This window comes from Thamnophis sirtalis, unplaced genomic scaffold (genome assembly GCF_051295495.1).
Source record: "Thamnophis sirtalis isolate CommonGarterSnake01/CBP01778 unplaced genomic scaffold, rThaSir2_p1.2 scaffold_13, whole genome shotgun sequence".
Classification (NCBI taxonomy): Eukaryota; Metazoa; Chordata; class Lepidosauria; order Squamata; family Natricidae; genus Thamnophis; species Thamnophis sirtalis.
Window position 1 is genome coordinate 27,805,169 of NW_028261393.1, and position 27,127 is coordinate 27,832,295.

The 27,127-nt window shown below is 45.1% G+C and overlaps 2 protein-coding genes across 2 annotated transcripts in view; both read right to left on the reverse strand.

The window, feature by feature from the left end:
- Positions 1 to 6,716, reverse strand: part of HDAC1 (histone deacetylase 1) — a 32,549-nt gene extending 25,833 nt beyond the window's left edge. Inside the window, exon 1 of the mRNA XM_087728126.1 lies at positions 6,558 to 6,716. Within this exon, the coding sequence (XP_087584252.1) occupies positions 6,558 to 6,606 (49 nt within the window). The 5' untranslated portion in view covers positions 6,607 to 6,716. The remainder of the gene's footprint in view (positions 1 to 6,557) is intronic.
- Positions 6,717 to 7,875: 1,159 nt separating this feature from the next.
- The window catches only part of LCK (LCK proto-oncogene, Src family tyrosine kinase), a 47,204-nt gene continuing 27,952 nt past the window's right edge, over positions 7,876 to 27,127 (reverse strand). The window contains exons 9-13 of the mRNA XM_087727122.1: positions 25,853 to 26,032; positions 16,450 to 16,526; positions 11,643 to 11,796; positions 10,120 to 10,251; positions 7,876 to 9,265 (exon numbers count right to left, since the gene is read on the reverse strand). Of these exons, the coding sequence (XP_087583248.1) occupies positions 9,063 to 9,265; positions 10,120 to 10,251; positions 11,643 to 11,796; positions 16,450 to 16,526; positions 25,853 to 26,032 (746 nt within the window). The 3' untranslated portion in view covers positions 7,876 to 9,062. The remainder of the gene's footprint in view (positions 9,266 to 10,119; positions 10,252 to 11,642; positions 11,797 to 16,449; positions 16,527 to 25,852; positions 26,033 to 27,127) is intronic.

Genomic DNA, 27,127 nt, shown 5'->3' on the forward strand with positions numbered 1-27,127 from the left:
CCTTTCTTCATGGCAGGGGTGCCATCCCATTTTACAGAGACATGGATTGCATGGTAGCAGGTGTTCTGAATCCACTCACAATTTCATTGTGTAGAATCCACTACAAGTAAAAATCTTTTCATCTGTGCCCAAAACTTCAATACAAATTCAACTCAATAAAAGCAATTTAGCAATAGCAATAGCAGCAATAGCAGATTTTTATATACCGCTTCATAGGCCTTTCAGGCCTCTCTAAGCGGTTTACAGAGAGTCAGCATATTGCCCCCAACAATCTGGGTCCTCATTTTACCCACCTCGGAAGGATGGAAGGCTGAGTCAACCCTGAGCCGGTGAGATTTGAACCGCTGACCTGCTGATCTAGCAGTCAGCTGAAGTGGCCTGCAGTACTGCACTCTACCCACTGCGCCACCACGGCTCCAGGACAGGAGGCAATTCCAAAACAAAAAGCAGAAGCAGCATGCCGAATCCCCAAGTAGTGTTCCTCAAAATGTTTATGTTATTTAAAGGAATAAACATAGGTTGTAATACAATTAGCTCTGTTTTGATTTCCAAGTTGTGGTGAACTTTGCTTTATTCAATATATCAGACAGAACTCATGCTGTGGCCCAGGGTCAATCAGGTCCCCTTAAAGCATGTTGAGACCCTGTTGGTTCAGCCTTTCTCAACTAAGGGACAGGGTTCAACTACCAACTACTCCAAGTTGTCCCAGCCCTCTTTTACAGAAAGCAAGGGGAGAAAACTCCTTCCTCAGAACAGACAGCTGTTTCAGAAAAGTGCTACACCTGGAATATAAGAATTTGGCGAGAGAAATGGGATGGACCCCAACACGCAACACTTCCATACAATATGACTTTGTCAATAATAAGCAGCAGCCTGCAGCAGCTTCCCCTTGAAGCTGTAACCACGTAAAGAATTCCTTAAGTTGGACTCAGCTCCTACTGAATTTCATGGAAACCTCCATGTGGTTTTCTCAGCAACAGCAGAAGTCATTTTGCCAATGTTTCTCTGAAGGAATCGCTTTTGACCTCCCCACTGGAACCTATAAGCCCTGGATCTTTCAGTTATCTCCGTCAAAAACTGATCCAATCCTGCCTCACTTTAGGAGCAAACCTCATTTCACTCCAAAAAAGACAGTCTAAATCAGGGGTGTCCAAACTTGGGAAGTTTAAGACTTGTGGACTTCAATTCCCAGAATTCCCCAGACAGCCTGGCTGGGGAATTCTGGGAGTTGAAGTCCACAAGTCTTAAAGTTCCCAAGTTTGGACACCCCTGGTCTAAATGAAACACAACACAGAATATTTTTTGAAGACCATAGACCCCAACATCCCAAATTCCTCAGCCAATACAGCCATTGCTGAGCATCTTGGAAGAAGTCCATAGCTCTCAAGAGTCCTTCAGTTGGAGAACTGGGTTAGCAATGTACTTCTGAGTGGAAGAGGGTGCAGGTAGTCCTCAACCTACAACTACAATTGGGACTGGAATTTCTGTTGCAAAGCGATGCACTCATTAAATAAACCACATTCGATTTTACAACCTTTTTTGCAGTGATCATTGTGCAATTTGTGTGGTCATTAAGCGAATTTGTCTTCCCCCATTGACTTTGCTTGTCAGAAACCCCCTGGGAAGCTTGCAAGTGGCATTCATATGACAGCGGGGATGCTCCAATCGTAAGTACAAGGACTGATTATAAGCAATTTTTCTCAGTTGCTGTTGTCACTTTGTCTGTTAAGCAAATGATTGTAAGTTATTATTACCTATAAAAGAATCCTAAGTAAGTTAAGCAAACGGGATGCGGTGGCTCAGTGGCTAAGATGCTGAGCTTGTTGATCAGAAACGTCAGCAGTTCGGCGGTTCAAATCCCTAACACTAAGTAACAGAGTGAGCTCCCATTACTTGTCCCAGCTTCTGCCAAACTAGCAGTTCGAAAGCACGTAAAATTCAAGTAGAAAAATAGGAACCACCTTTGGTGGGAAGGTAACCGCATTCCGTGTGCCTTCGGCATTTAGTCATGCCGGCCACATGACCACGGAGACGTCTTTGGACAGCGCTGGCTCTTTGGCTTTGAAACAGAGATGAGCACTGCCCCCTTGAGTCGGCAATGACTAGCACATATGTGCGAGGGGAAGCTTTACCTTTATCTAAGTAAGTTAAGCAAAGCTCTCTGTGCCAAGGATAGATGGTTGGCCCAACTATAGGGCCACTTTCACATTCTTATTCAGTATTTTTCAAAGTTGATAACTTCAAGTTGTGTGCCCTTCAACCCCAGAACTTCCTAGCCAACCATCAATGGTGGGAGTTGAAGCCCACACATCTTAAAGTTGCCAAGTTTGAGAAAGACTGCCCTACCAGAGGCAATCAAAAGCCCTCTGTGACTCTCCTCACTGCTATTTGCCTCACAACATTGAGAACAAGGAGAGAAAAAAATCAACATACTGCTCCTACAGCAACAAAATCCCTGAGGCCGCTAAAGAGAAAGGAAAATAAATCAATTAGTACACACACAGACACACATCCCCATTGAACAGGCTTTGCATACCTCTGGGTCAAGGGCAGAAAACCCAAAGGGATCCTACGGCAAGGGACCTGTGGAGCCAACTAAGCCAAACTCTGCCCTGCCAGTGCCAGGAGCAGGGAAAGGGTGAGGCAAGAGCTCCTCCTCATGGAGAAATCCACCACTGAGTTCCATTAAGTCACAGTACTTCCATAAACAAGTAAATAGCATTCGTGGTTTCAAGTAGGATGCTGCCCGCCAAAAATAAATCAGTTCTGCTACTGAACAGAGGTGATGTGGCTCATAGTGGCCTGAAGCCATTTTCAAACTGGCACAGAGTTCTTATAGGGAAAAGCCTTTAAGTCTGGAATAGGCCACCATATACAGTAAATACCTGGATTACTTGACTTACACATAGCGCTCAAATTACGACCAATCACTTAGTTTCATGCCATGGCATAATTAGGACCTGGTTCCAAAGGTATGGGGGCCAAACCTCAGTCTTGTGACCACATCTAGCGCCCTGCAGTCATGTGATCATGTTTTATGACATTTTGCCAAAAATAGGCATTTACTTCCCATTGTCTGCAAAACCAGTTGATAATTGTGTGGGATTACATATTTGCCCTGGAAAATGGCCTTCCTTCCCGGCAAACAAGTCCCTAGCATTGCTTTGAAAACCCCATCCATGGAGGCTGAGATGAAGAAGTGATTGCCAGCAAACCAATTCTCCGTCTAGAAACAGGCCAAGTTTCCCAGGCTAACGTGGGAAATAGGGATTGCTTTTCTGATAACAGGAAATACGTGGCCTGAGAAAGAACCAGGAGCCTCTTCCAAGGATAAACATCTTCAGCTCTGAGGCCAGAGAAGACGGGAAAGAAATGGAGATCCCTCAACTCAGAATTTAGCTTAAGAAGCTGGGGAAGCCCTAGAGTCCAATTCAGACCTATCCTCATCCAGAAAACATAGGAGACAAAGCTTCCCCCACCCACCCACCCCGGCAATCATCATCACAGCCCCAAGAATTTATTTGGAATAGGACAACAGTCCCTGGAACTTAAAAGGAGCCTTCCAAGGTATTGCCACAATGGTAAAACCAACCACCTTCCCTTCATTTTCCACCAACTTCCTCCTCTGTCCATGCCCAGCTTCCTCCTCACTTTTTAACCCTGCTAAATCTCCAGATTGTTTTCCAATACGCTTGGACAGCACTGTTCCATCTCATTCCCAACCAACAACGTGCTACCAGGTGCTCTCCCTGGCTTCCTGAAACATCCCATCCAGCGCTCCTTCTCTCCATGGCTGCCCTGGATCTTCTCCCTCTTCATATCCTGAGCTTGATCCTACTATATGCTTACAGCAAGTAGAAGGACTCCTCCTTTCAGCTTGGTAAAAACCTTTCCATTGTTGCAGTCGGATCAGGACTGGGAGCCTCTCTTCAAATGAGTCATGAAAGTTACTTGAGGCCACCAGGCCAGGGGTCGGCAACCTTAAACACTCAAAGAGCCACAAAGGTCCTAACCAGAAGCCCCCTGTTCAATTCTGGAGCCGACCAGAAGTCCGGTTACCTCACCATAAAGTCTCCTCCTACCGCTGCCTTCTTTTTCCTCTACCTGTCCTAACCAAAAGGCCTATCAATTGTGGAGCCAACTGGCGACAGGGAGCCGCAGCAGAGGCATGAAAGACCAACATGCAGCTCCAGAGCTGTGGGCTGCTGACCCCTGCTCTCTAGGCTCTGTCCTTTCGGGCCTGGCCTACCCAAGGGCTGCATATTACATGCCAAATTACAGCATGCCACGCTATTGTGAGATACATATTACACGCCCAGTCATTTCTTCCCGTATAAGTGGATACACTTCATCAGGTGCCCCAGACAGTAAACCTGAGAAAATGTTGAACATCCATGACTTACAAGGTGGCTGCTGGTGATGGTGAAGGACAGAGCCCAGACAAAGCTGGGACAGGAATTCCCTACGCTTACAATCATCTTCCTTCCTTCCATTTGATTTGTCAATCGTTTACAAGATAATAGGTATAAGAATAAACACGAGTATGAATGAAATGGGTACAAATAAGTGGGGACAATAGGACAGGGACGGTAGGCACAATGGTGCTCTTATGCACACCCCCTTACAGACCTCTTAGGAATGGGGTGAGGTCCACAGTAGACAGTCTAAAGTTAAAGTTATGGCGCCAGAAAACCCCAAACGGGCACTAGAGACTGGGGGATTTTTTTTTCTCATCAGAGTTGCTTTCTCTGCAGCCGGGCAGTCCCCAGCCTCACATCAGGGGGATTTCTTCCATGCTGCCCCCCCCCCCCGCAAGGCTCCTTTCAATTCCACCCTCCCGATGTCCCTGCCTGAGCCCAGTTTCTCTTTCCACATGCAAAGGGCAGAGATGCTCTTGTAGAATTTTCCTGGCAGCCCAGGGTCAGCCTTAGCCGCCAAGCCCTGCACGGTCCCACAGCCAGAGGTCCTCAAACTTGGCAACTTTAAGACTTGTGGACTTCAACTCCCAGAATTCTCCAGCCAGCTCTGCAGAATTCTGGGAGTTGAAGTCCACAAGTCTTTTTCTTTTTTTGATCCAAAGGTTTTTTTTTAAAAAAATTTAATACAAATTTACACATATTATAGAAACAAAGTGTTGACCAGATCTTTCCTTTTACATCCTGTCCTTCACCTACCTAATCCATTTTATATCATAGCTTGTTTTTTACTTTCAGCCAAATTATTTTCTTCCACTATTTTACATTTTTTATTTTTATTTTTTCTTAATGCATAAACAATATCTTCAATGACCCCTTCAGGAATTACACCAAAATTATCATTTCATATTTCTCTATTTTACTACAAACAATATATATCCTCTAATTAAATTTTAACATAGAGAGCATTTCTTCCAGTTTTTTCTACAATTAACAATATATCATGATTTCTTTATTTCTTAATGAGTTACATAGCAATACCAATCATCTTACAATTCCCTTTAATCTACTAATGCAACTCTTTTCCCCTTTCTTCCTCCTTTATCCATTTTTAATGAGTTTTATTATCTTTCAATTACAAAAATAAACATCCCATCTTTTCCTTATGCAGTGTGTCGTCAGGGCTGAAAACATCTCTGTGCCACATTGTTCCTCTTTTGCCATCTCTTTCACATTCATACTAACATTATTTCCCTAAGTTTAGTATTATAATATATTAAGCATTTAAACGTCATAAAACTCTCCCATTTTTCTTCTGAATATTTTCTTGTAATAATATCATATCAACATTAAAACATCGTTATTCTCATCATACATATACTAACCGTTTTCGTCTTATTTATCTTTCATCCATTTTCTCATGGGCTCCTCAAGTCTTAAACGTTGCCAAGGTTGGGAACCTCTGGTGCATGTTTGTATGTATGTATGTATGTATGTATGTATGTATGTATGTATGTATGTATAGTTATCAAGGTTGAGGTCCTCAACCTTGGCAACTATACACACACACATACACACACACACACACACACACACACACACACACACACACACACACAGTTCCCAGCCTTTCCCCTCCTCCCACCTGCCAGGCGAGAGTGCAAATCCGGCGAGGCTTTTCCCAACCAGGCCCTTCCCGCACAATTAATGGGGCGGAGGGGGGAGGGTTATCCCTCTGGCCAGCGCCTGTCTGACCTCGCAGGGCTGTTGTGTCAAGAGCGGAAGTCCCTTCCCACCTTTACCCGCCTGCCCATCTCCCCCCACCCCCCCAAAATCATCCTTTCCTCGCCCCTGCAGCCCCACCCCCACCCGCGCCAAATGTATCCCGGCTGGGAAGCATGGGGGATGGAGTCCAAAGCAGGCACCCCGAGGACGGCCCGCAGGGGGACGATTACAGCTCTGGAAGCAGCCAGCCAGCCAGCCAGCCGCTCCGACGGTTTGAGGAGGGGACGCAGCGGCGGCGGCCCCCAAGAGCGCTGTGGATGATGGGAGGTGTAGTCCCCTTCTTCTCCCGCCGCCCCCGTGACCCCTCCCCTTCCTTCCTAAGCCCCGCCCTCCAAGCGCAGAGCCCCCCTCACTCACCGTCGTAGTAGTAGCAGACTTTCCGCTTGGTCCCCTGAGTCAGCGCCATTTTCCGCCGCCGCCGCCGCCTCCCGACGGCGCCTGAGTTCGGACCAGAGTCCCGCCACGCAACCGAGCCCGCCTGGGCAAGGGAGGAGAGGGCGGGCCCTCCAGTGAAGCCTTTCCCCGCCCGCTAGCCTATCACAAGTGGAGGCATCCCGCCGAAGGCCAATGGGGAGGCTGGGAGGGCGGGGCGTTTCGCGACAACAAGTTAGATCGAGCGGCGAGTAGTTGCTCGGACTGTACCATTGTTGCAGGAGAAACGCAGGGGTGTGCTTTTTTAGAATGGGCTGGTATCATTTTTCAGACGAGGGGGAAACATTCCTCTGGTTGTATCCCCTGCGAAGCGCCCCCCCCCAAAGTAAATAATGTATGTTTTTCGGGCCGACAGCGGGGGAAAATGAATATATCTTGCGCTTTTTAAAACTGCTCTGCGCCTTTTGAAAAATTCACACATCCTGCATCAGTTTTTAAAAGATTCAATCTTAAAGGATTCTTAAAAGATTTTTAAGTTGAGTTAAAAGTCTCATTCGCTGCTCTTATTTTAACTCAACTTATCGAAACTTTTATCTTAGATCAGGGGTGTCCAAACTTGGGAACATTAAGACTTGTGGACTTCAACTCCAGAATTCCCCAGCCAGCTATTCCCAGAGAATTCTGGGAGTTGAAGTCCACAAGTCTTAAACTTCCCAAGTTTGGACACCCCTGATTTAGACTGTCTTTTTTGGAATGAAATGAGGTTTGCTCCTAAAGTGAGGCAGGAGTTGGATCAGTTTTTGACGGAGATAACTGAAAGATCCAGGGCTTATAGGTTCCAGTGCGGAAGTCAAAAGCGATTCCTTAAAAGAAACATTGGCAAAATGACTTCTGTTGTTGCTGAGAAAACCACATGGAGGTTTCCATGAAATTCAGTAGGAGCTGAGTCCAACTTAAGGAATTCTTTACGTGGTTACAGCTTCAAGGGGAAGCTGCTGCAGGCTGCTGCTTATTATTGACAAAGTCATATTGTATGGAATTCCCCAGCCAGCTATTCACAGAGAATTCTGGGAGTTGAAGTCCAAATTCTTAAAGTTCCCAAGTTTCGACATCTGTCTTAGATTATTTGCCCTCCGTTTTTAAAGCTTCCTCTGCTCTATGAGCTGTTTTTTTTTCTGTGACATATTCTGATTCAATTCACGTTCTGTTTTTTTTTGGGGGGGGGGGAACTCATTAGGAATTTTAAACTAAACCAAAACCAATCATCATATTTTTTTTAAGTTTTTATTTTATTTTTTCCATAGTATAAGTTATATGTATTAAGCATGTGTGCATATAGAAAAGATCAAATTATATAATTTCGTAACTGCTGTGATTTTGGAAGACACGATTTAAGGTCACATGTGAACCCAAAATTATTGTGACTTGTTCAAGAAACAATGATTTAAAAATGTACTCACTTAGAGTAACCTGTAAATTACCTTTCCTCCTTCCTCCTCCACCTTCCTCCTCCTTGTCAGGTCCTATGTGTGGTCAAAAAAGTCAAAATGGCAGCCACAACCGTGCAAGCAAAGCTCTTCTTCATGAGGGTCACCACAGAAATAAAAAAAGGTGGAGCTTCGACCACCATTGTGACGGCCATCTTAACTTTTTTGACCACATCCTGGAGCCACTTTTTATTGCCTTTGTTCATCCTCCAGGCCTGGTTGCACAACAATCCCAGGAAATCCAATGCCTTAAGTCAGAGGACCTTTGACTTAAGAAACAGCTTTCTAGACAGTGGTTCTTTATTTGTAGAGGTAGTCCTCAACTTACAACAGGTCACTTAGCGACCGCTCAAAATTACAACCTGCCCCTGAAAAACTACTTATGACCTACTGGTAGATTTGAAGTTCTGATGTTGCCTCTCCCCCACAATCACATGATTGCCATTTACAATGGTTGTTGCTGAAAACCAGCATTCATTTTAAATTTCTGGGGGGAAAAACTAGCAAAAATAGAATTGCTTAATTACCACATGAAGTTTTTGCTTTATGGCTGCTGCAAAATGGCCATTAAAACAGGTCTGGTCACAGGAGTGATTTGCTTTATGACTCTCACAACTTACAACCTCCCTTGCCAGGTTCGGCATGGTCATAAGTCAAGGACTACCACTTATACCAGGTGCATGTGCCTCCTACAGAGCAGCTGAAGCAAAAAGTAATAATTAAAAAAAGGCTCGCTTCCCGCCAGCTGAGCTGGTGTGAGAACCCTCCGTCTCAGTGCCTTTGGGTACCTTTGAATGTTGGTTTTCTTTTCCTTTTAAAAAAAGGGGGAAGTTTTCCAGAGATGAGCCATGAACTTCTCAGGAAGTTATTGGGGTCCCAATAAAGCCCTTCTTTTCCACCATACCCCCCTCCCCACCATCTTGGATGCAAGGCAAAGTTTTCAACAGTGTCTTTTCTGCTAGTTGTGAGAAGAGTGTCCCACGGATCTTGGGTTGAAGCATCTTCACACCTGCTGCTCATATTGTACTTCCGTGGCAGTGAAGAAATCCTCCATGACCCCTTTCAGGAACTCAAAAGTGGGGCGTTGCTCTGGGTTATCCCTCCAACACTGCAACATCAATTTGTACAGCTCTTCTGGGCAGTTGTCCGGTTGTGGCATCCGATAGCCTCGTTCCAGATTTTGGATGACTTCTGGGTTGCTCATTCCTGGAGTCACAAGAGAGGCAGCAAATGAGAATGGGGATGAGGTCCAGATGAGGCCCTAACTCTAACCCCCACAAAGCCAACGCATCATAAAGCATCCCCAAAAAGGTGTGGTGGTGCTTTCCCCAGAATTCCTACCTTATAGCAGAGTTTCTCAACTCAGCAACTAAGATGCGTTGACTTCAACTTGCAGAATTGCCCAACAACCATGGCTGGGTAGAGAATTCTGTGAGTTGAAATCCCCATTTTTTTTTTGTAAAAGTTTTTCCCCCCCTTTAAAACAAACACTTCATCATTCATTAATCAGTGTGTTGTCTTGAGTACAATTTTTGTGTCATAATAGTTATAGCTTACCACCAAATTCTATATATACATCTATTCTTATTTTAACATTACAACTTAAAAGTATCTTCTGTTATAACATTTCTCTTCCTAATTTATTTAATTTTATACTTTTTATCCATATTCATTTTCTAACCAATGATAAAATAACCCCCATATATTATAATAATCAGATTCTTCCTTTCCTTTAATTGCTAGTGTTAATCTACTCATTTCTGTACATTCTAATATATTCTGTGGTTGGAGAAGGTGACGCAGTAACGTATTCACTTAAAACCTGAATTGTTTTTGTTGGGCATCTTACCAGGGAAAATATAGTAAAGAAAATGTATATTCATGTAATAACTGCAGCTAGAAGTGTATTTGCGCAAAACTGGAAAGCTGAAGAAATCCCTAATGATGGAAACGTGATTAAGAAATCCCCAAATCTTGTCTAAGACAAGAAACCCTGCCTTAGACAAAGGCAAACTTATTTTGTATAGATTACAAATGGAAATAGATCACTACTTACTGACCTGGGTAAGGGATCCGACCATAAGTGATGATTTCAGTCATTAGAATCCCAAATGACCAGACATCTGATTTAATGGTGAATGTTCCATAATTGATGGCCTCTGGGGCTGTCCATTTAATTGGGAACTTTGCTCCTGAAGGAAGAAATCTTAAGAGAGTAAGAATAATGTCTTGGCAGAGTAGACCCACCAGTTTCCCTCTGGACTTCGATCCCCAGAATTCTCTTAGCTCTATGGCTTGCGAATTCAGGAACTGAGTTCCAGCCAATCAGGAGAGTTGGAAGGCTGGAAAAGAAATACTATTTTTCCCCAGGAGAAAAACTGGTAAATTTCATTGCATCGGCCACAAGAAGGAGCTGCACACTGTGGAATGCCAGCATTTTATGCCATGCGTCCTTGATGTGCACATCATCAAAAATGTTCCTCATCTATAAAATCAGAGTTTTGTTGATGATCAACACACTAGAGATAATTTTCCCATTCCTGGACCTTGAGTCATCCTTTATATATCTGACTTTGGGCCAGGTCTACTCTCTCTCTCTCAGCCACCCACCTCACCCAATAGGGTTGTTATGGGGAAAATAGGAAACGGAAGGTATAATGGATATGTGCACTGTTTTGAATTATTTGTAAAAATAATAAAGGCGGGATACAAATTAAATAAATAACATGCCCCAGAACCCCACAGAATCACTACAGCCTTTAAAATACTTTTAAAATTCTAAGAATTGAAGTCTGCACCTCTTAAAAGTTGCTGATGTCAAGACTTAATTTGCTCACAGGGATCTCTTTAGAGAGCGCACTCGGAATCACAGATCTCATTATCTCGGGGTTGCAGGGAGCTTTCTCTTGCTACCTTTCCTGGCTGATGCACAAAGCAAAGCCAGTGGGCTACAACTTTCTCAGGAAACAGGCTGGGGCACTAACTCAAAACCAGCCAGCTGCAGCTCTAAAACAGTGCGGCAGTTTTCCTATCAGGAGAAAGGATTCTGACTCTTTGGCCAAGCTTGGGCAAGCAGCACACACCTGCATCCTAAGGGTCAACTGTGGTCCAGTGTTTCTCATCCTTGGCCTCTTTAAGCTGTGTGGACTTTAACTCCAGAATTTTGGGAGTTGAGGTCCACCCAGTTTACAGTGGCTAAGGTTGAGAAACCCTTTTGGAATCAGTGTGCCTAGTACCTGTGCATAAGATCCTAACTCCTTCCCTCCCAACTTCAGCCCAATTCCACCTTCAGAATAACTCGTGGACCCTCATCTGCCTGTTCAGAAGAATGAAGTCTTAGCAGGAGGGTTTCTAAGGGAGTTAACAAAAGATTGAGAAAGTGTGCACCATCACCAAAACTGCACCATTAAAGCCCTCCTCCTTTTGACATGCAATGCACCCCACAGGTAAAAATGGATTGGGTGTTTGAAGCTACCAATTTGAATCCTTTGACACTCCCTCTGCAGTCCTCCACCCCCCACTCCCCAAAAGAAGGAAGAAGCTTTGCTTGCTTGGCAAGGCCAAAGAGGCAAAAGAGACCCACCCTCTTGAGCAGTGTATTCGTCATCCTTCATAAGGCGGGCCAACCCAAAATCTGCAACCTTGCAGCTGAGGCTTTCTGACACCAGGATATTGGCAGCCCGCAGGTCACGATGGATGTAGTTTTTCTTCTCCAGGAAGGCCATTCCTTCTGCTATCTTGGTGGACAAAGGGGAGATATACATCACATACTTTTGTGCTGCATTTCCACCCCAGCTTTCCTCCCAAGCAACCAGGTCAAGTGTAACTGCCTTACTTTTCCTTGTATCCTCACAACCATCCTGCTATAAATCAGACTGAAAAAACCTCTTAGCCTTTATTTACTTATTTATTTATTTTACAGTCCTCTGGATCCTCCTCCCTTGCTCCCAAATAGCTGCCCCAAATCAGTGAATGTCCTATTCCTGCTCTTTTCATGGGTTTATGAAGAAGAAAACCTATTTCTACACATGATAGAAAATGTCCTCACATACTGCATGACAGTATGGTACGCTGGTTTAACTGCTATGGACAGGAAGGCACTACAGAGAGTGATAAATTTGGCACAGGTAACCACTGGTTGCCCTCTAACACCACTGGATGACATCACCAGGTCTCGCTGCTTTAGAAGAGTAAGGAAGATACTCAGAAATGATTCACACCCTGGTCAGTGTCTCTTCGCGCTTCTACCATTGGGCAGAAGACATCAAAGCATAGTCAATCGAACGAATAGGTTTAAAGATAGTTTCTATCCTTGGGCTGTCAGGCTCTTAAACACAACCACAATCACTCCACACACAAACGTGGAAACGTATCTTTTTCTTTCTTTTTCTATTCCCCTAATTACTTGCATTGGGATTATTCCTTATACTATATATGTTGTTTGTATTTGTTGTCATGTGATTGGACCAGTGAGACTAAAACCAATTTCATTGTATTTATTTTGTACAATGACAATGAAGACTAAACTAGACTAGACTAATTAAACAGAAATCACTTTCTAAGTATCCTCAGAATGAAAGCACCTGAGCCAAGATAGACAGCCTGCTAGCTGGCTGGAGAATTCTGGGAGTTGAAGTCCACAAGTCTTAAAGTTGCCAAGTTTGGGGACCTCTGCCATAGAACACAGAATCATAAGGTTAGATACTCTTCAGGGGTCTTCTAGTCAGGGACGTGCAGGCAGGGGAGGCGGGGCCTCACCAGTGTCATGAGGAAAAGAAAAGGAAATTAAAAGGAAAAAGGCTAAGGTAGTTGCTGCGAGAATGACTCTGCTTAGTGCTAACTGCAGGGGAAGGTGAGAGAACTACGGGCCTCCTTTGCATAAGGAATTTTTCGCCTTTTAACCCTTGCTCAGAGTTAAGCAAGGGTTAAAAGGTGAAAAATTCCTTATGCAAAGGAGGCACGTGGTTCTCTGCCTTCTGGTCTGGGAGCAGCAGGTCTTGCCTAAGTTTGCCTAAGTGTTTTTTTTTTTTTTACATTTTCATCATGACAGACAAGAGGAGAGTTGAAATGATCCTCTGACACAGCTGGAAAAGGTGGGTCCGAGGGAGGGGGCAGGGGGGAGGAATTCAAAATTCCAATCATCCATCCCCTATAAACTGCTTTGGTCGCATTGATCGATGACCTCTGGAGAGCCAGGGATGGAGGTTATGCCTCCGTCCTAGTGCTCCTTGACCTCTCAGCGGCTTTCGATACCATCGACCATGGTATCCTTCTGCGACGACTGCGGGAGGTGGGGGTGGGAGGCACTGTCCTACGGTGGTTCTCCTCTTACCTCTCAGACAGGTCGCAGTCGGTGTTGGTCGGAGGGCAGAGGTCGACCCCTAGGCCCCTGAATTATGGGGTGCCGCAGGGATCGGTCCTGTCCCCCCTCCTGTTTAATATCTACATGAAGCCGCTGGGTGAGATCATTCGACGGCACGGGATAAAATACCATCAGTATGCGGACGATACGCAGCTGTATCTGTCCGCCCCGTGCCAACTCAATGAAGTGGTTGACGTGATGGGCCAGGGCCTCGAGGCTGTTAGGGACTGGATGGGGGTCAACAAGCTTGTACTCAAACCCGATAAGACCGAGTAGCTGGTGTGCTTCCCTCCTACTAATTGGCCAAGTGTTCCATCTCTCAGGCTGGGGGGGTCAAACAGTACGCCCCTCAGACAGGGTCCGCAATTTGGGAGTCCTCCTGGACCCACAGCTGACTTTTGAACACCACTTGTCGGCTGTGACCAGGGGGACATTTGCACAGGTTCGCCTGGTGCACCAGTTGTGTCCCTACCTGAACCGGGAGGCTCTCACAATAGTCACTCGTGCCCTTGTGACCTCTAGACTGGACTACTGCAACGTGCTCTACATGGGGCAGCCCTTGAAGAGCATTCGGCGACTTCAGCTTGTCCAGAATGCAGCCGCGCGAGCGATCGTGGGTGCGCCTCGGTTCACCCACGTAACACCTATCCTCCGCGAGCTGCATTGGCTGCCTATTGGTCTCCGGATACGCTTCAAGGCGCTAGTCGTCACTTATAAAGCCCTTCATGGTATTGGACCTGGGTACTTGAGAGACCGCCTGCTGCCAATTACCTCCACTAGACCAATTAGATCCCACAGATTAGGCCTCCTCCGAATTCCATCCGCCGGCCAATGTCGACTGGTGACCATCCGGAGGAGAGCCTTCTCTGTGGCTGCTCCGACCCTCTGGAACGAACTCCCCGTGGAGATTCGAACCCTCACCACCCTCCAGGCCTTCTGCAAAGCCCTTAAAACCTGGCTGTTCCGACAGGCCTGGGGCTAAAGAATTGTTGCCCCCGTCTCGAATTGGTATGACTGTTGTGTTTTAATTATGCATTGTTTTTTATGTCGTTTTAAATTCTTGTTTGTATCCCCCTTCCCTGGTCGTGTTGTGAGCCGCCCTGAGTCCCCTTCTGGGGAAAAGGGCAGCATATAAATAAAATCAATACAATACAATACAATAATATGCAGCTTTAAAGTGATATTTGATGTTTGACCGAGTATATAAGTGTAGTAATATGGAACATCATTTTGAAATGGTCAGTTTCCTATAGAAAATTATAGTTATTCTTGAACACTTTCCAAAATTCACTGCAACATGTATGTATTATTTGGTTCACCAGTTGAAACAGAAATAGTTCCCTGAAGAATATTTAAAGTGGTAAAAAGAAGCTGACTTCTTCAAATGAGGAGCCCAGACGAGGCTGGAGCGAGAGCCGCGGAGGCAAAAGGCGAAGAGGGATGGGGTGGGGTGTTCCAAGAGGCCCCCTCCCCTTTTTGCACTCCACAAGCCAGGCCCGCAGTGGCAAGAGGCTCAGCTCCGCTTCTATCCCCCCCCTCTCCGCTTCAGAGAAGCCGGCTGCGGGCGAGTCTCCGCAGCCCTGGATCTGTCTCCAAGCAGCCCCGGGAGGAAACGGGCCAGCCCCGCTTCCCTCCCCAGACTTTCCGGGAGCGGAGGACTCACATTCCGCTCCCCCTTCCAAGCCCCAAATGGCCAGCTTTTCGCCTCCGCGGCTCTTGCTCCAGCCTCATCCAGGCTCCTCCTCGGTGGGCCTGCCGGAGCTCTGGGAGAAAGTGGCCGGAGCTGAGGTTGGCCACTGGGGGCTTGGAAGGGAGAGCAGAATGTGGGTCCTCCGCTCCCGGAAAGTCCGGGGAGGGAAGCGGGTCTGTCCCGTTTCCTCCCAGGGCTGCTTGGAGATGGAACCGGGACTGCAGGGACTCGCCTGCGGCTGGCTTCTCTGGAGCGGGGGGGGGGGGGTGTTGATAGAAGCGGAGCTGAGCCTCTTGCCACTGCGGGCCTGGCTTGCGGAGTGCAAAAAGGGGAGGGGGCTTCTTGGAACACCCCCCACCCTCTTCGTTTTTTGCCTCTTCGGCTCTCGCTCCAGCCTGGGCAGGAACCGGCACTCTTCTGCTGAGGATGGGACGTACTCCTGGTGGCCTGCAGCTCCGGCGCCTGCAAGGTGGAAGTGTTTGCCCTGCAGGGCGGGCAAAAGCCGAAAGAAAGCGCCCCACTGCTTCTGTCTAACATAGAGGCGCCCCACGCCCCGCAGCTAGTTGTAGTTGTAGTTGTAGTTTATTCAATTTGTATGCTGCCCTATTCCCGAGAGACTCAGGGCGGCTAACAACCAAGGAGGGAAGGGGATACAAATAGGAAAATAAAGACAAACAGATTAAAATACAACAACAGTCGCGACATTCAAGTGGGGCTGGAAATTCATCAGCCCCAGGCCTGCCGGAACAACCAGGTCTTAGTGGCTTTGCGGAAAGCCGGAAGGGTGGTGAGGGTCCGGATCAGGCACGCCCCGCAGCTGGGTCGGACATAGCTGTGGGGCATGGGACGCCTCTATTTCGGACATAGCTGCTGCGGGGGGGGGGGGGGGAGCCGCTTTCTTTCTTTTTGCCTCACCAGCCATAAACTTCACCGCACATCACTGCTTCTAGCCCAATCTCCTGCTCAAGGCAGGGGCCTCATACCATCCCAGTCAAATAGCTGTCCAATCTCTTCTTAGAAACCTCCAGTGATTAAGCATCCCAGGTTCTGTAAGCAAGCTGCTCCATTTATTATTTGTTCTGACTGTCAAAACATTTCTCCTTTTTTCTACATTAGATCTCTTTTTAAGGATCTTGTGAGTGTTGTTCTGGAGACATTCAAGCTACAGCCAACTAAATTCCCAGGTTCAGTAGAAACTGTTTCTTCCATTTCTTTTCATCCCAAAAAATAAGTTTTTTTTACCCATTAACAATCCCCCCACAATAAAAGATTTCTACTGTTTGCTCTTCCTCAGCCATTCTGACTGCTTCTCACCCCATTATATTATTTTGTTCATACCTGTGCTGACATGTCTAGCAGCTTATAAATTGTTAATTTAGCGCCTTCCGCAGTTTTGAGAAAATCTACCAGATTGCCTAAAAGGAAGAAGGGGAAAAATCAGTCAGAATATGCTCAGTGCCTCTTCACAGTTATAAGTACAGAAATACAAGATTAGTATGTTTCTATTATCTTTTTTTCTAATAATCAAAATCGTAACTTGTAAGTTTGTTTTTTTGTTTCCCAAAAAAAGTCTATAAGGAATTTCTTGTCAGCCATAAATGTAGATGTTTTTCCTCTAATCAATGAAGTCAATTTAGCCAACTTTGCAAGCTTCATCATCTTCATTAACCATTCCTCCATTGTGGGTTGTGTCAAATCTTTTCCTTTCATACATATCATATCCATCATTCCTAAAAGAAAACTCTCCAACTTTAATTGTATATTAATCTTTAAAATCCTTGGAATTGGTATATATAGCTTTATCTAAAATGTTCTTTACATCTCCACCAAAGATGATAAAATGTTCCCTTGCGTTATTCACATTTAGAACATAAATTTGAAGGGCCTTTTCTGTATTCTAGACAAGGGGTATCTAAGCCTGGCAATTTTAAGACTTCTGGACTTCAATTTCCCGAATTCTCAAGGTTGACCCCCCCTTCCTTCCTTCCTTCCTTCCTTCCTTCCTTCCTTCCTTCCTTCCTTCCTTCCTTCCTTCCTTCTTTTCTAAGATGTGAGTGTTTCAGACTCTTTCAACCATGCTGTTCTATGTTGAAGAAATTCTCCTTAGATTTCTTTTTCTCTTAAAATTGCTGCAACAATTAGAGAATTCTAAGTACTGTTGGAAGACCTGTCCTTCTGGGTTCAGTTCCAAGTGGGGGGAAAAGTCACTGGAAACAGGGAGCCTGCTTGGAAAGATAGTTTAATGGTGGACAGGATCACATGGCTTGAGCTCCTGAACAGAAAAGGCGGATCACATGCTTCCAGATGTTGGGTGAAGAAGAAAAAGAGACACTGAAAGTCCCTGGTTTTATCCCCTTTCTGGCCTTTGATCTTGATCTTGTATTCTGATTGGTTGTCAGAGTCCCATGGGGCCATGTAGGGGCAACTCTCTAGGCTGTCTTGAGTCCAGGTTTGGTTCAGCATCACTTCTTCCCAGGTGCCCTGTGGTGTGATGGGTAAAGGGCTAATACTATCATGCCTTAATCCCATTACCCTGGGGCTGAAGGGGGAGATCTTTGTTATGTAGAATAGACTGGCTCAGGCCTTTTAATGCCCAATGACAAAGGTGGGGGCTATTAAGAGTGAGTCTGTTTCCTACTTAAAAACATGTTTCTCCATTTCCTATCAGGGGAATATAATATTCAGCCTTTTCAATATTTCTCAGGATATTTCATTCTTCTAGTAGAGGGCTGGGTTTTAACTTCCTACAGTACCCAAGACCCACTCCCCAAAAGAAAAGTTCACTCTATGCTTTCTTTGAATTTAGATGTGCTTCCAACATTTACCTACAGAATGGTTTCTCAATTGCATTACCCCAAAAATTGTTTGCAAATTCCTTATGGGGGATAGATGGGGATGCTGAAGATCAAATTGTTAAAAGTGATGAACCTTCATTCCAGTACTTGGCTGAGCCAAAAGCCTGGCGTCAGGTCCCAGGCCATCTCCGGGGCTATCTTCTTTGACACCGATGTTCCCGTCTCCGATTCTCAGCATTTACTTGCCTCTTCTGTAGTTGACCTTAGCAACCAACAGCACAACACGACCTATACTCCCAATGTTCTTCAGAAGGGCTACTGCTGGGAACTCAGATTGACATTTGGATACCCTTAAACCCAGTGGTGGGTTTCAATTTTTTTTAGAACCTCTTCTGTAGGTATGGCCTGCTTTGTGGGAGTGGCTTACCAGCCATCTGACGGGGTGGGAGTGGCTTACCAGCCATCTGACGGGGTGGGAGTGGCTTACCAGCCATCTGACTGGGTGGGCGTGGCCAACTTGTAAAATGTGGTGAAACTCACTTAACAACGCTCTTGCAACCAAAATGTTGGCTCAGAAACTCTGGCATTGAAGTGTGCAAGTCTTAAAGCTGTCAAGTTACAAAACCCTTGCACCCCTAACCCTTTAGAAAAAAACCCCAAGGGTGTTCAAACTTGACAGCTTTAAGATTTGTGGACTTCAACTCCTAGAATTCCTCCTCTTGCTCTTCATCTTCATGATGTGCAGACAGGCGGGGGGAGGGAGCTGGAACCGGTTCTAAATGGCACTGTAGATTTGTTGGAACAGAAGAGGTTAGAATTGGCAGGAACCCACTCATGCTTAAACCCCTAATCATTCTCTCATGGAATACTGCAGGATGGAGTGCTAAATTCCAAGATTCTGCTTTTATGAATTACATTGCTGAATTTGATATAGTTGCTTCTGTTCCAAAAGACATGGCTTGAAAATGTCTTATATTTTCAAGCCACGTCTCAGGACCCAGATTGTTGGGGGCAATACGCTGACTCTATAAACTGCTTAGAGTGACCTATAAAGCACAGTGAAGTGGTGTATATACTGTAAGTCTTAAGTGCTATTACTATTGTTATTCCCAATAGAGTGGGGACATCAATTCCAGAAGTGGGGTAGAAGGTCATTTCTTCATTTTGCTACAGTGAAATGATTTTGTCTATCACCCATTAATTTTTTTTCGTCATATGGAGATGAATTATGCTATATGCCAAATTACCTCTATACTATAAGATGTTCCCCAAATGTAATAACAACAGTTCCCATAATGCCAAGCCAACACATCTGTGGAAATCTACTGGGGAAAGATGGCTTATAAGGTTATATTTTTTTTAAAAAAACATATCCTTGAAGCATTATTTCTCTGCAAGTGGCAGGTAAGGTCTAGAGAAGGTATAGCTCCATTATTTCTACAAAATTCCTCTCAGAGATAATCAAACTGTAGCTGAACTAGAACTAGGTTGCAAAATTCAGGATGGCCAATGGAGTGAGCCATAAAGTATCCCTCTGCTGCTACCTAATGATCATGAAGAAATTTGCATCTCAGATTTAGAAGCGACATTTTTGGGGTAAAAATTCTTCTTTTATTTCCTTTTATGTATTCTGCCATCCTAGGAAAAGACCAAAATAGCCCCTTCATTTGGATATGTGTATGCACATGCACATGTGTTTCCCCTCCTCCAGCCTTCTCAGTAATGAGTCAAGGCCAATTTCTTCTGCTGGGACAGCAATATCTCACAGGAAAAAAATGTGACCATGTTCCAGATGCCGTAAACCAGAATGAAAATCTCTGGTTTTCTTTTCAAACTCCAGAAAGAAAGTGCAGCAGCAGCAGAAAAGCAAATGGTCCTTGGACAGATAACAGCTAAAATATTTTGCCACCCAGCCCCATCCAATTGCTTGCTCTGGAGCTGAGTGGAGTGTGAAATCGTTCTCACTGATGTATTTAAAACCCTGGCGGCCCAAACCGAGAGATGGAAATCATCTAGTATATCATCTAGCTTATCAGGGTGATAAATCAACAAGAATTCCAAATTCCACAAGGTTGAACACTGTAGGGTCAAATAGCAGGCAGAGTACAGTTTTTCATAACGGCTCATTTGCTGCACATGGCTGCTGAGAGTCAGAATATCCAGCCTTCTTATGTTAGTCTCAATGCTTGGTTATGTCTGTGGGCATCCCAGATGGCCAGTTTCAAGATATGGGCATTTTATTCTATCACTGTAAAAGCTGATTTACTCATAGCATATGCTGCAACAATTACTACTATCATTTATTGGCATGTGCAGATGTGATTTAAAAAGTCAAAAGAAATTCTGCAGCTGCACAGTGAAAACCTTGTCCCTTTTTAAACGTTTTTGCAACTCACATAAAGATTTGGTGCTTCTATCATAAAACTGTGGCTGCCATCTTGACTTTCTTGACCCCCTCCCCTCTGCAGACTTTTTTTTTGCACTCTTTTTCACAACAGATTTGTTGGACACTAATCGCTATCACTTTTGCACTCTAGGCTACAAATAGTCCTTGTTTAGCAACCATAATTTGAACCAGCAACTTAGTGGTTAAGCAAAATGGTCACTAAGTGAAACTTTAACTGTGCTTATGATCTGATTTCAGATGTCCTTTGCTTTACAGGCTTGTGAAGGTTGTAAATTGTTGTAAAGTAACTTTTTCATCACCATCATAACTGTGAAAAGTTGCTAAATAAGGACTACCTACATAGGGCAAGGATCCCACTGGCAAATCAAATGTGGGAGCTTTCTATGAGCTTGGGGATATGATTGGGAGGGAGGGAGGGAATTGACTAAATGGGATAAAATAAGCAGGTGGTGAAACTGACCACAGAAAGTCCAAGTGCCAAGCTGACGGATTGTTTCTCCTATGGAAAGGAAAATTCTTTAAGAAAAGAAAAACTATGCTATGCATTGATGAAGGTTTGGCCCAATGCACTTTCAGGAACAGAAAGTTGAACTGAAATATACTAACCTGTAGAACTAAGGTTCTACAGTAAGGTTCTACATTTAGGCAAGAAAAACAAAATGCACAGGTACCATATAGGTGGTACCTTGCTCAATAGTAGTATCTGTGAGAGGGATCTTGGAGTCCTAATGGACAAGCATTTAAATAGGAGCCAGCAATGGGCAGAAGCTGCCAAAAACGCCAACACAGTTCTAGGCTGCATAAACAGAGGTTTGGTTTGGTTTGGTTTGGTTTGGTTTGGTTTGGTTTGGTTTGGTTTGGTTTGGTTTGATTTATTGTATTTATATGCCGCCCTTCTCCCAAGGACTCAGGGACGCGTACAACATTAAAAAAACACATATTACAAAAGTTTGAAAAAAATAGATAGAATATCCAAAAAACAAACTCAATTAAGATTCACAATAACATTTTTAAAAATCAATTAAAATTAACAATAATCAATAATTTATTTTGTTTTGTTCAGGCCAGGCTGGCTTGTTGGAAAAGCCAATTTTTTAGGGTGCGTCGGAAGAACCGGAGGTTGAAAATTATACGAAGCTCTGGGGGCAGCTCATTCCAGAGGGATAGAATCAAGATCACGTGAAATGTTAATACCACTTTATAAGGCCTTGGTAAGGCCACACTTGGAATACGGCGTCCAGTTTTGGTCGCCATGAGGTAGAAAAGATGTGGAGACTCTAGAAAGAGTGCAAAGAAGGGCTACAAGGACGATTAGGGGACTGGAGGCTAAAACATATGAAGAACGGTTGCAGGAACTGGGTAAGTCTAGTTTAATGAAAAGAAGAACTAGGGGAGACTTGATAGCAGTGTTCCGATATCTCAGGGGCTGCCACAAAGAAGAGGGAGTTAAGCTATTCTCCAAAGCACCTGAGGGTAGGACAAGAAGCAAGGAGAGAAACAATCTAGAATTAAGGAGAAATTTCCTGACAGTGATAACAATTAACCAGTGGAACAACTTGCCTCCAGAATTTGCGAATGCTCCAACACTGGACGTTTTTAAGAAGATGTTGGATATCCATATTTGTGAATGCTCCAACACTGGACACTTTTAAGAAGATGTTGAATATCCATATGTCTGAAGTGGTGCAAGGTTTCCTGCCTAGGCAGGGGGTTGGACTAGAAGATCTTCAAGGTCCCTTCCAACTCTGTTATTCTATTCTAACTCAGTAACAACCGGAGCACTACCACAAGTGTATTGGTAGCCAAAGAATCTGTTCACACATCTGCCCTCCTGCAGTTTGGATGTGTGCATTTCAGGGTTAACAGGGAAGATAATATGGGTTGTGCTGCCCCAGTTATCATCTGCCTCATGCCCAGAGGATTTTGGAAAAGATTTGTCCTTTCAATGCTGCCTGTACAGAGAGGATGTGGATTCTGCCTACCGTTCTGTATATCCATCTCTGGGTTGCAGGTTCAGTGTCAAACATGCAGAACCTCTGACCCTTTGGCTTTGGGGTACAACAGGGAAGGGACTACCATTGGTGGACTTTAAAGTTCAAATACAAGAGCCCCACTCTAGTTTAATTCATAGAAGAGTCCAGAGTTGGATGAAGGCCAACTGGTACCTTAAGCAGTGGTGTCCTTTGGCTATTTCATGGCTTAACTGACAAAGACATTAAGACTCTATGGATGCTGAATGCTAACTGTGGCCAGGAGAGAGTTAACAGCAGGACAGCTAGAGAGGTGGTACTCTGTGATGCTCCCCTTCCCTTAAGCATGCTGTTATTCTGCCTGATGCCTAATTCAGGGCTGGAGAGAGCCTAGCCTTGCTGCAGCCTTCTGAAGATGGAGGGAATAGCTTGCAGGAAACCCCTCCCAGATCCCCCAGCTATTTTTGTATCCTGGCAGGCTTTGTTCCTTTTGTAGATAGCTAAATTGCAAGACCCTTTCATTTCCTTCCTTTTCTCCATTGCCTCGTGCCAAATCCTGCAAGGTCTCTTCCATGCCTGACTATCTAGAGCAAAGGGAACTGTGCAGAATAGCTTGGTTGGTTGTGAAAGAACAGGGGGAATAATAGACTACAGGTAGTCCTTGATTTACAACAGTTCATTTAGTGACCATTCAAAATTACAATAGACAATAGAATTGCACATGCACCAAACCGGCAGCAACGCCGGTAGCAACCCACCCCTGCCCCTACTGTGTATTCATCAGGGATATCATTTAGTTCATACCTGAGTGGCCTAATGCTTTTCCCTACTTTCTACAATTTAAGCATTATGCATATAAGCAAAGTCAGTGAGAACACCAGATTTATTTAATAACCGCATAATTCTCTTAAAAACTGCAGCAATTCACTTAACTGTGGCAAGAAAGGTTCTAAAACCAGGCAAAAATCACTCTAAACTATCTTGCTTAGCAATTCAAATTTTGGGCTCAATTGTCGAGAATTACCTATACTAGTAGGTGACAGTATAAAAAAAAATTCTCTGCAGTGTTCTATTCTGTTTATCTGGGAGAAGACAAATATTTGGCAATGATCCCTTGATCCCTTTTGTTTAAGGTCATGTCAAGCCCAGTTACTGAGAATTTCATGGAAATATCCATGTCTTTTTCTTGGAAATGTTACAGAAATAGTTTCCCATTGTCTTATCTTCTATGGCTTTAGTTCAACTTCCCATCTAGCTTACAGTCCTAGGATTTCCTAGCTATCTCCCAGCCAACTCCTAATTAGGCCAATCCTGATTAGTTTTCCAAGATCAGTCAAGATTGCAATTCTTCTACCATCAAACTGGGCCAAATTTTGATAGGGCCCCAATTTGGGTGAACTTTGGAGAGGAGACAGGAGTTTCCTGAAACTGAAAGTAAAAATGAAATATTCTCTACTGTACTTTATTTCTAGTGTATATACTAAAAGTTATCTAGGAATTGACATACACAAAAGGAGAGCCCTTCCCTCCAACAGATCTGACACACTGGCTTCTAAAATTCATAGCTGAAGATGTAACCAAACATTCAAAGATGCTGGTGCTTCATACAATCCTCAAAGTAAGCCAAGAAAAAGAGGACAGATATATCTATGCATTTAACTTGGAGAAAAATATCACAATACTGCCATTTTATCAAAGATAATTAAGCAGATACTAGATTTGAATGAATCTTTGTAAAATGCCTAAGAAACAGTTCCATGGAATTTCCATGTTTCATCATGGAGCAGATTATTTTTATGTTATTAAAAATGGGGGCAGAATGGGAATTCTAGAACCTTCTCCACTTGCATCTAATTAGAGTTTAAATGTTCATAACTAGCAACATCTCCCCCCCCCAACTGCTTTTTTTGGCCAAGTCCCCAGAATGCCTTCATCTTGTCCCCAACCCACAGCTGAGGAAACGTAACATCATTCTTGATTGCTCTGTGTTAGCTGTGGTTTCCTCAAGTCGTCCAAAGCCATCCCTGTTTTACCATTGGTACACAGTCAAGTGATCCCTAGGAACAATGGTGGGTTCCTCCAAACCGTTTTACTACCAGTTTGCTAAGAGGGCGTTTTGCGCATGTGCTGCTTGCTTCGCTCCCACACATGTGCACCACACATTGCTGCACATGCACAGTTGACTGAAAACTATTTTGCACATGTGTAGAAACATGTCAGCAATGGTAAAAGAGACTGGGGAACCGGTTCTGGGGTGTGGCAGGCCTGGGTCACTGCCGGTTGCAGTGACCCAGGCCGCCATACCACTACTACTGGGGAGGGGAGGGGAAAGGAGAGGAGGGGAGAGGATAAAGGGGGAGGGGAGAGGGGAGAGAGGAGAGGGGAGGGAGAGGGGAAGAAAGGGGGAGGGGAGAGGAGGGGAGGAGAGAGGAGAGAGAGGAGAGGGGAGGGATAGGGGAGGGAAGAGGGTGAGGAGAGAGGGGAAGGGAGAGGGAGAGAAGAGGGGAAGGAGGGGAGAGGGGAGAGGAGAGGGGAGGAGAGGAGGAGGGAAGAGGGGAGGGGAAGGGAAAGGGAAAGGAGAGAAGGGATGGGTAAAGGGGGGAGGGGGGAGGAGAGAGGAGAGAGGAGTGAGAAGAGGGGAGGGAGAGTGGAAGAAAGGAGGAGGGGAGAGAGGAGAGGGAAGAGAAGGGAGGGAGGGGAGAGGAAAGAGGGAGGGTAAAGGAAAGGGGGAGGGAGGGGAGAGAGAAAGGGGGAGGGGAGAGGGGGAGGGAGAGGGGAGAGAAGGGAGGAGAGAGATGAGAGGGGAGGGACGGGAGGGAAGAGGAAAGGGGTGAGGAGAGAGGGGAAGGGAGAGGGAGAGAAGAGGGAAAGGAGGGGAGGGGAGAGGGGAGGGTAAAGGTGGGGGAGGGGAGAGGAGAGTGGAGAGAGAGGGGAAGAAAGGTGGAGGGGAGAGGGGAGAGAAGGGAGGGAGGGGAGAGGAGAGGAAAGGGTGGAAGGAAAGGGGGAGGGGGAGGGGAGGAAAGGGGTGAGGAGAAAGGGGAAGGGGGAGGGGAGAGAAGAGAGGAGGAGAGAGGGGAGAGAGGGGAGGGGAGAGGAAAGGGGTGAGGAGAGAGGGGAAGGGAGAGGGAGAGAAGAGGAGAAGGAGGGGAGAGGAGAGGGGAAGGAGAGGAGAAGGGAGTGGAGAGGGGAGGAGAAGGGAAAGGAGAGGAGGTGAGAGGGGAGGGTAAAGGGGGGAGGGAGAGGAGAGTGGAGAGGAGGGAGAGGGGAAGAAGGTGGAGGGGAGAGAAGGGAGGGAGTGGAGGAGAGAGGAGAGGAAAGGGGGAAGGGGAGGGGAGGAGAGAGGAAAGGGGTGAGGAGAAAGGGGAGGGAGAGGGGAGAGAAGAGGGGAGGAGAGAGAGGAGAGGGGAGAGGGGAGGGGAGGGGGGGAGACTTTCCCTAGAAAAATATGGAAAGCACAATTTGAACGCAATACCTAATAGAATCAGAATGAACCTGCAAAATTTCCCACTTCCATGTCACAACCAAACTTCATCCACGTGAAGTGGGAGGAAACATTAGCAGAAGCTCACCTTTTTCCATATACTCTGTAATGATGAACATGGGCCTTTGAGTTACCACTGCATAGAGCCTCACCAGGCGTACATGGCGCAGTTTCTTCATCAGGTTGGCTTCAGCCAGGAAGGCTTCAGGTGACATGCCGCCTTCTTTCAAACGCTTGATGGCAACTTTTGTATGGCCATTATAGTAGCCTGCGGAGGGAGAGAGGAAAGATATGGGCCCAGGGATAAGCCTGAATTTCCCATTGCTGGACATAAGTCAAGAGTTGAAGGGTTTTCTGGTCATCAAAACAGCCTCTCCACCCTTTTGGTCTAGCAGCAGGCCTGTTTGTGGGGAAAGGGGGGTCAGGTAAACCATGAAGATGGCCAAGACCACTCAACTGAAGCCATGCATTTTTCTTCATGTAAAAACAGAGTAGGACTTCAGTTGTGTGGTTGTGACTGCCATCTTAGCTTTTTCAGCACACAAACACGAGGATGCCTCTATTCAGATGACACAAGCCTTGAGCCCTTCATGTCTCTCTGAACCCAAATGCTGTGTTCATACAACATGCTTCACTTGGGTATGAAATTAAATCATTTCCTGAATCTGCACAATGTCTTGTAATGTGCAATAATCAAAGGAGTTGGATTCACACAAGCCATAAAGAAGCTAGCTGACATTGAACCTAACCAAGCATAGCATTTTCTGCAAATGTAGCCTCCAGGTTTGCAACTGATCTGGTTAACATTGTGATACCAACACAGCCGCTGTTTTTCAGCAGTCACTTCCTGCCACAAAAAGTTTGATAGAAACTAAATTAAAAGTTCAGCAGCAAAGTTGGTATATACTGAAAATCTTACTTCATCAAACAAATTATTTAAATTATGTAAAATTACTTTTGTAATTTTTAAATAGCAGACAATTAAGACAATGACAGCTGGGTAACTTTAGGCCAATCAACAGAAGACAGTGAGTTCTAGTCCTGCTTAGGTGTGAAAGCTGGCTGAGTGACTTTTGGCCAATCACTAGGAAACTGAGTTCTAGCCCTGCCTTAGGCATGAAAGCCATCTGGGTGACTTTGGGCCAGTGACTCTCTCTCAATCCAACCCTCTTTACAGGGTCATTGTTATGGGGAAATTAGGAGGAAGAAGGATTACATATAAAGATATACAAAAAATAAAGATGGGATAATAATACTGTATTTTTTGGAGTATAAAATGCACCTTTTTCCCTCAAAAAAGAGGCTGAAAATCTGGGTGGGTCTTATACACTGAATACAGCATTTTTTGCCTCCCAAAACCACG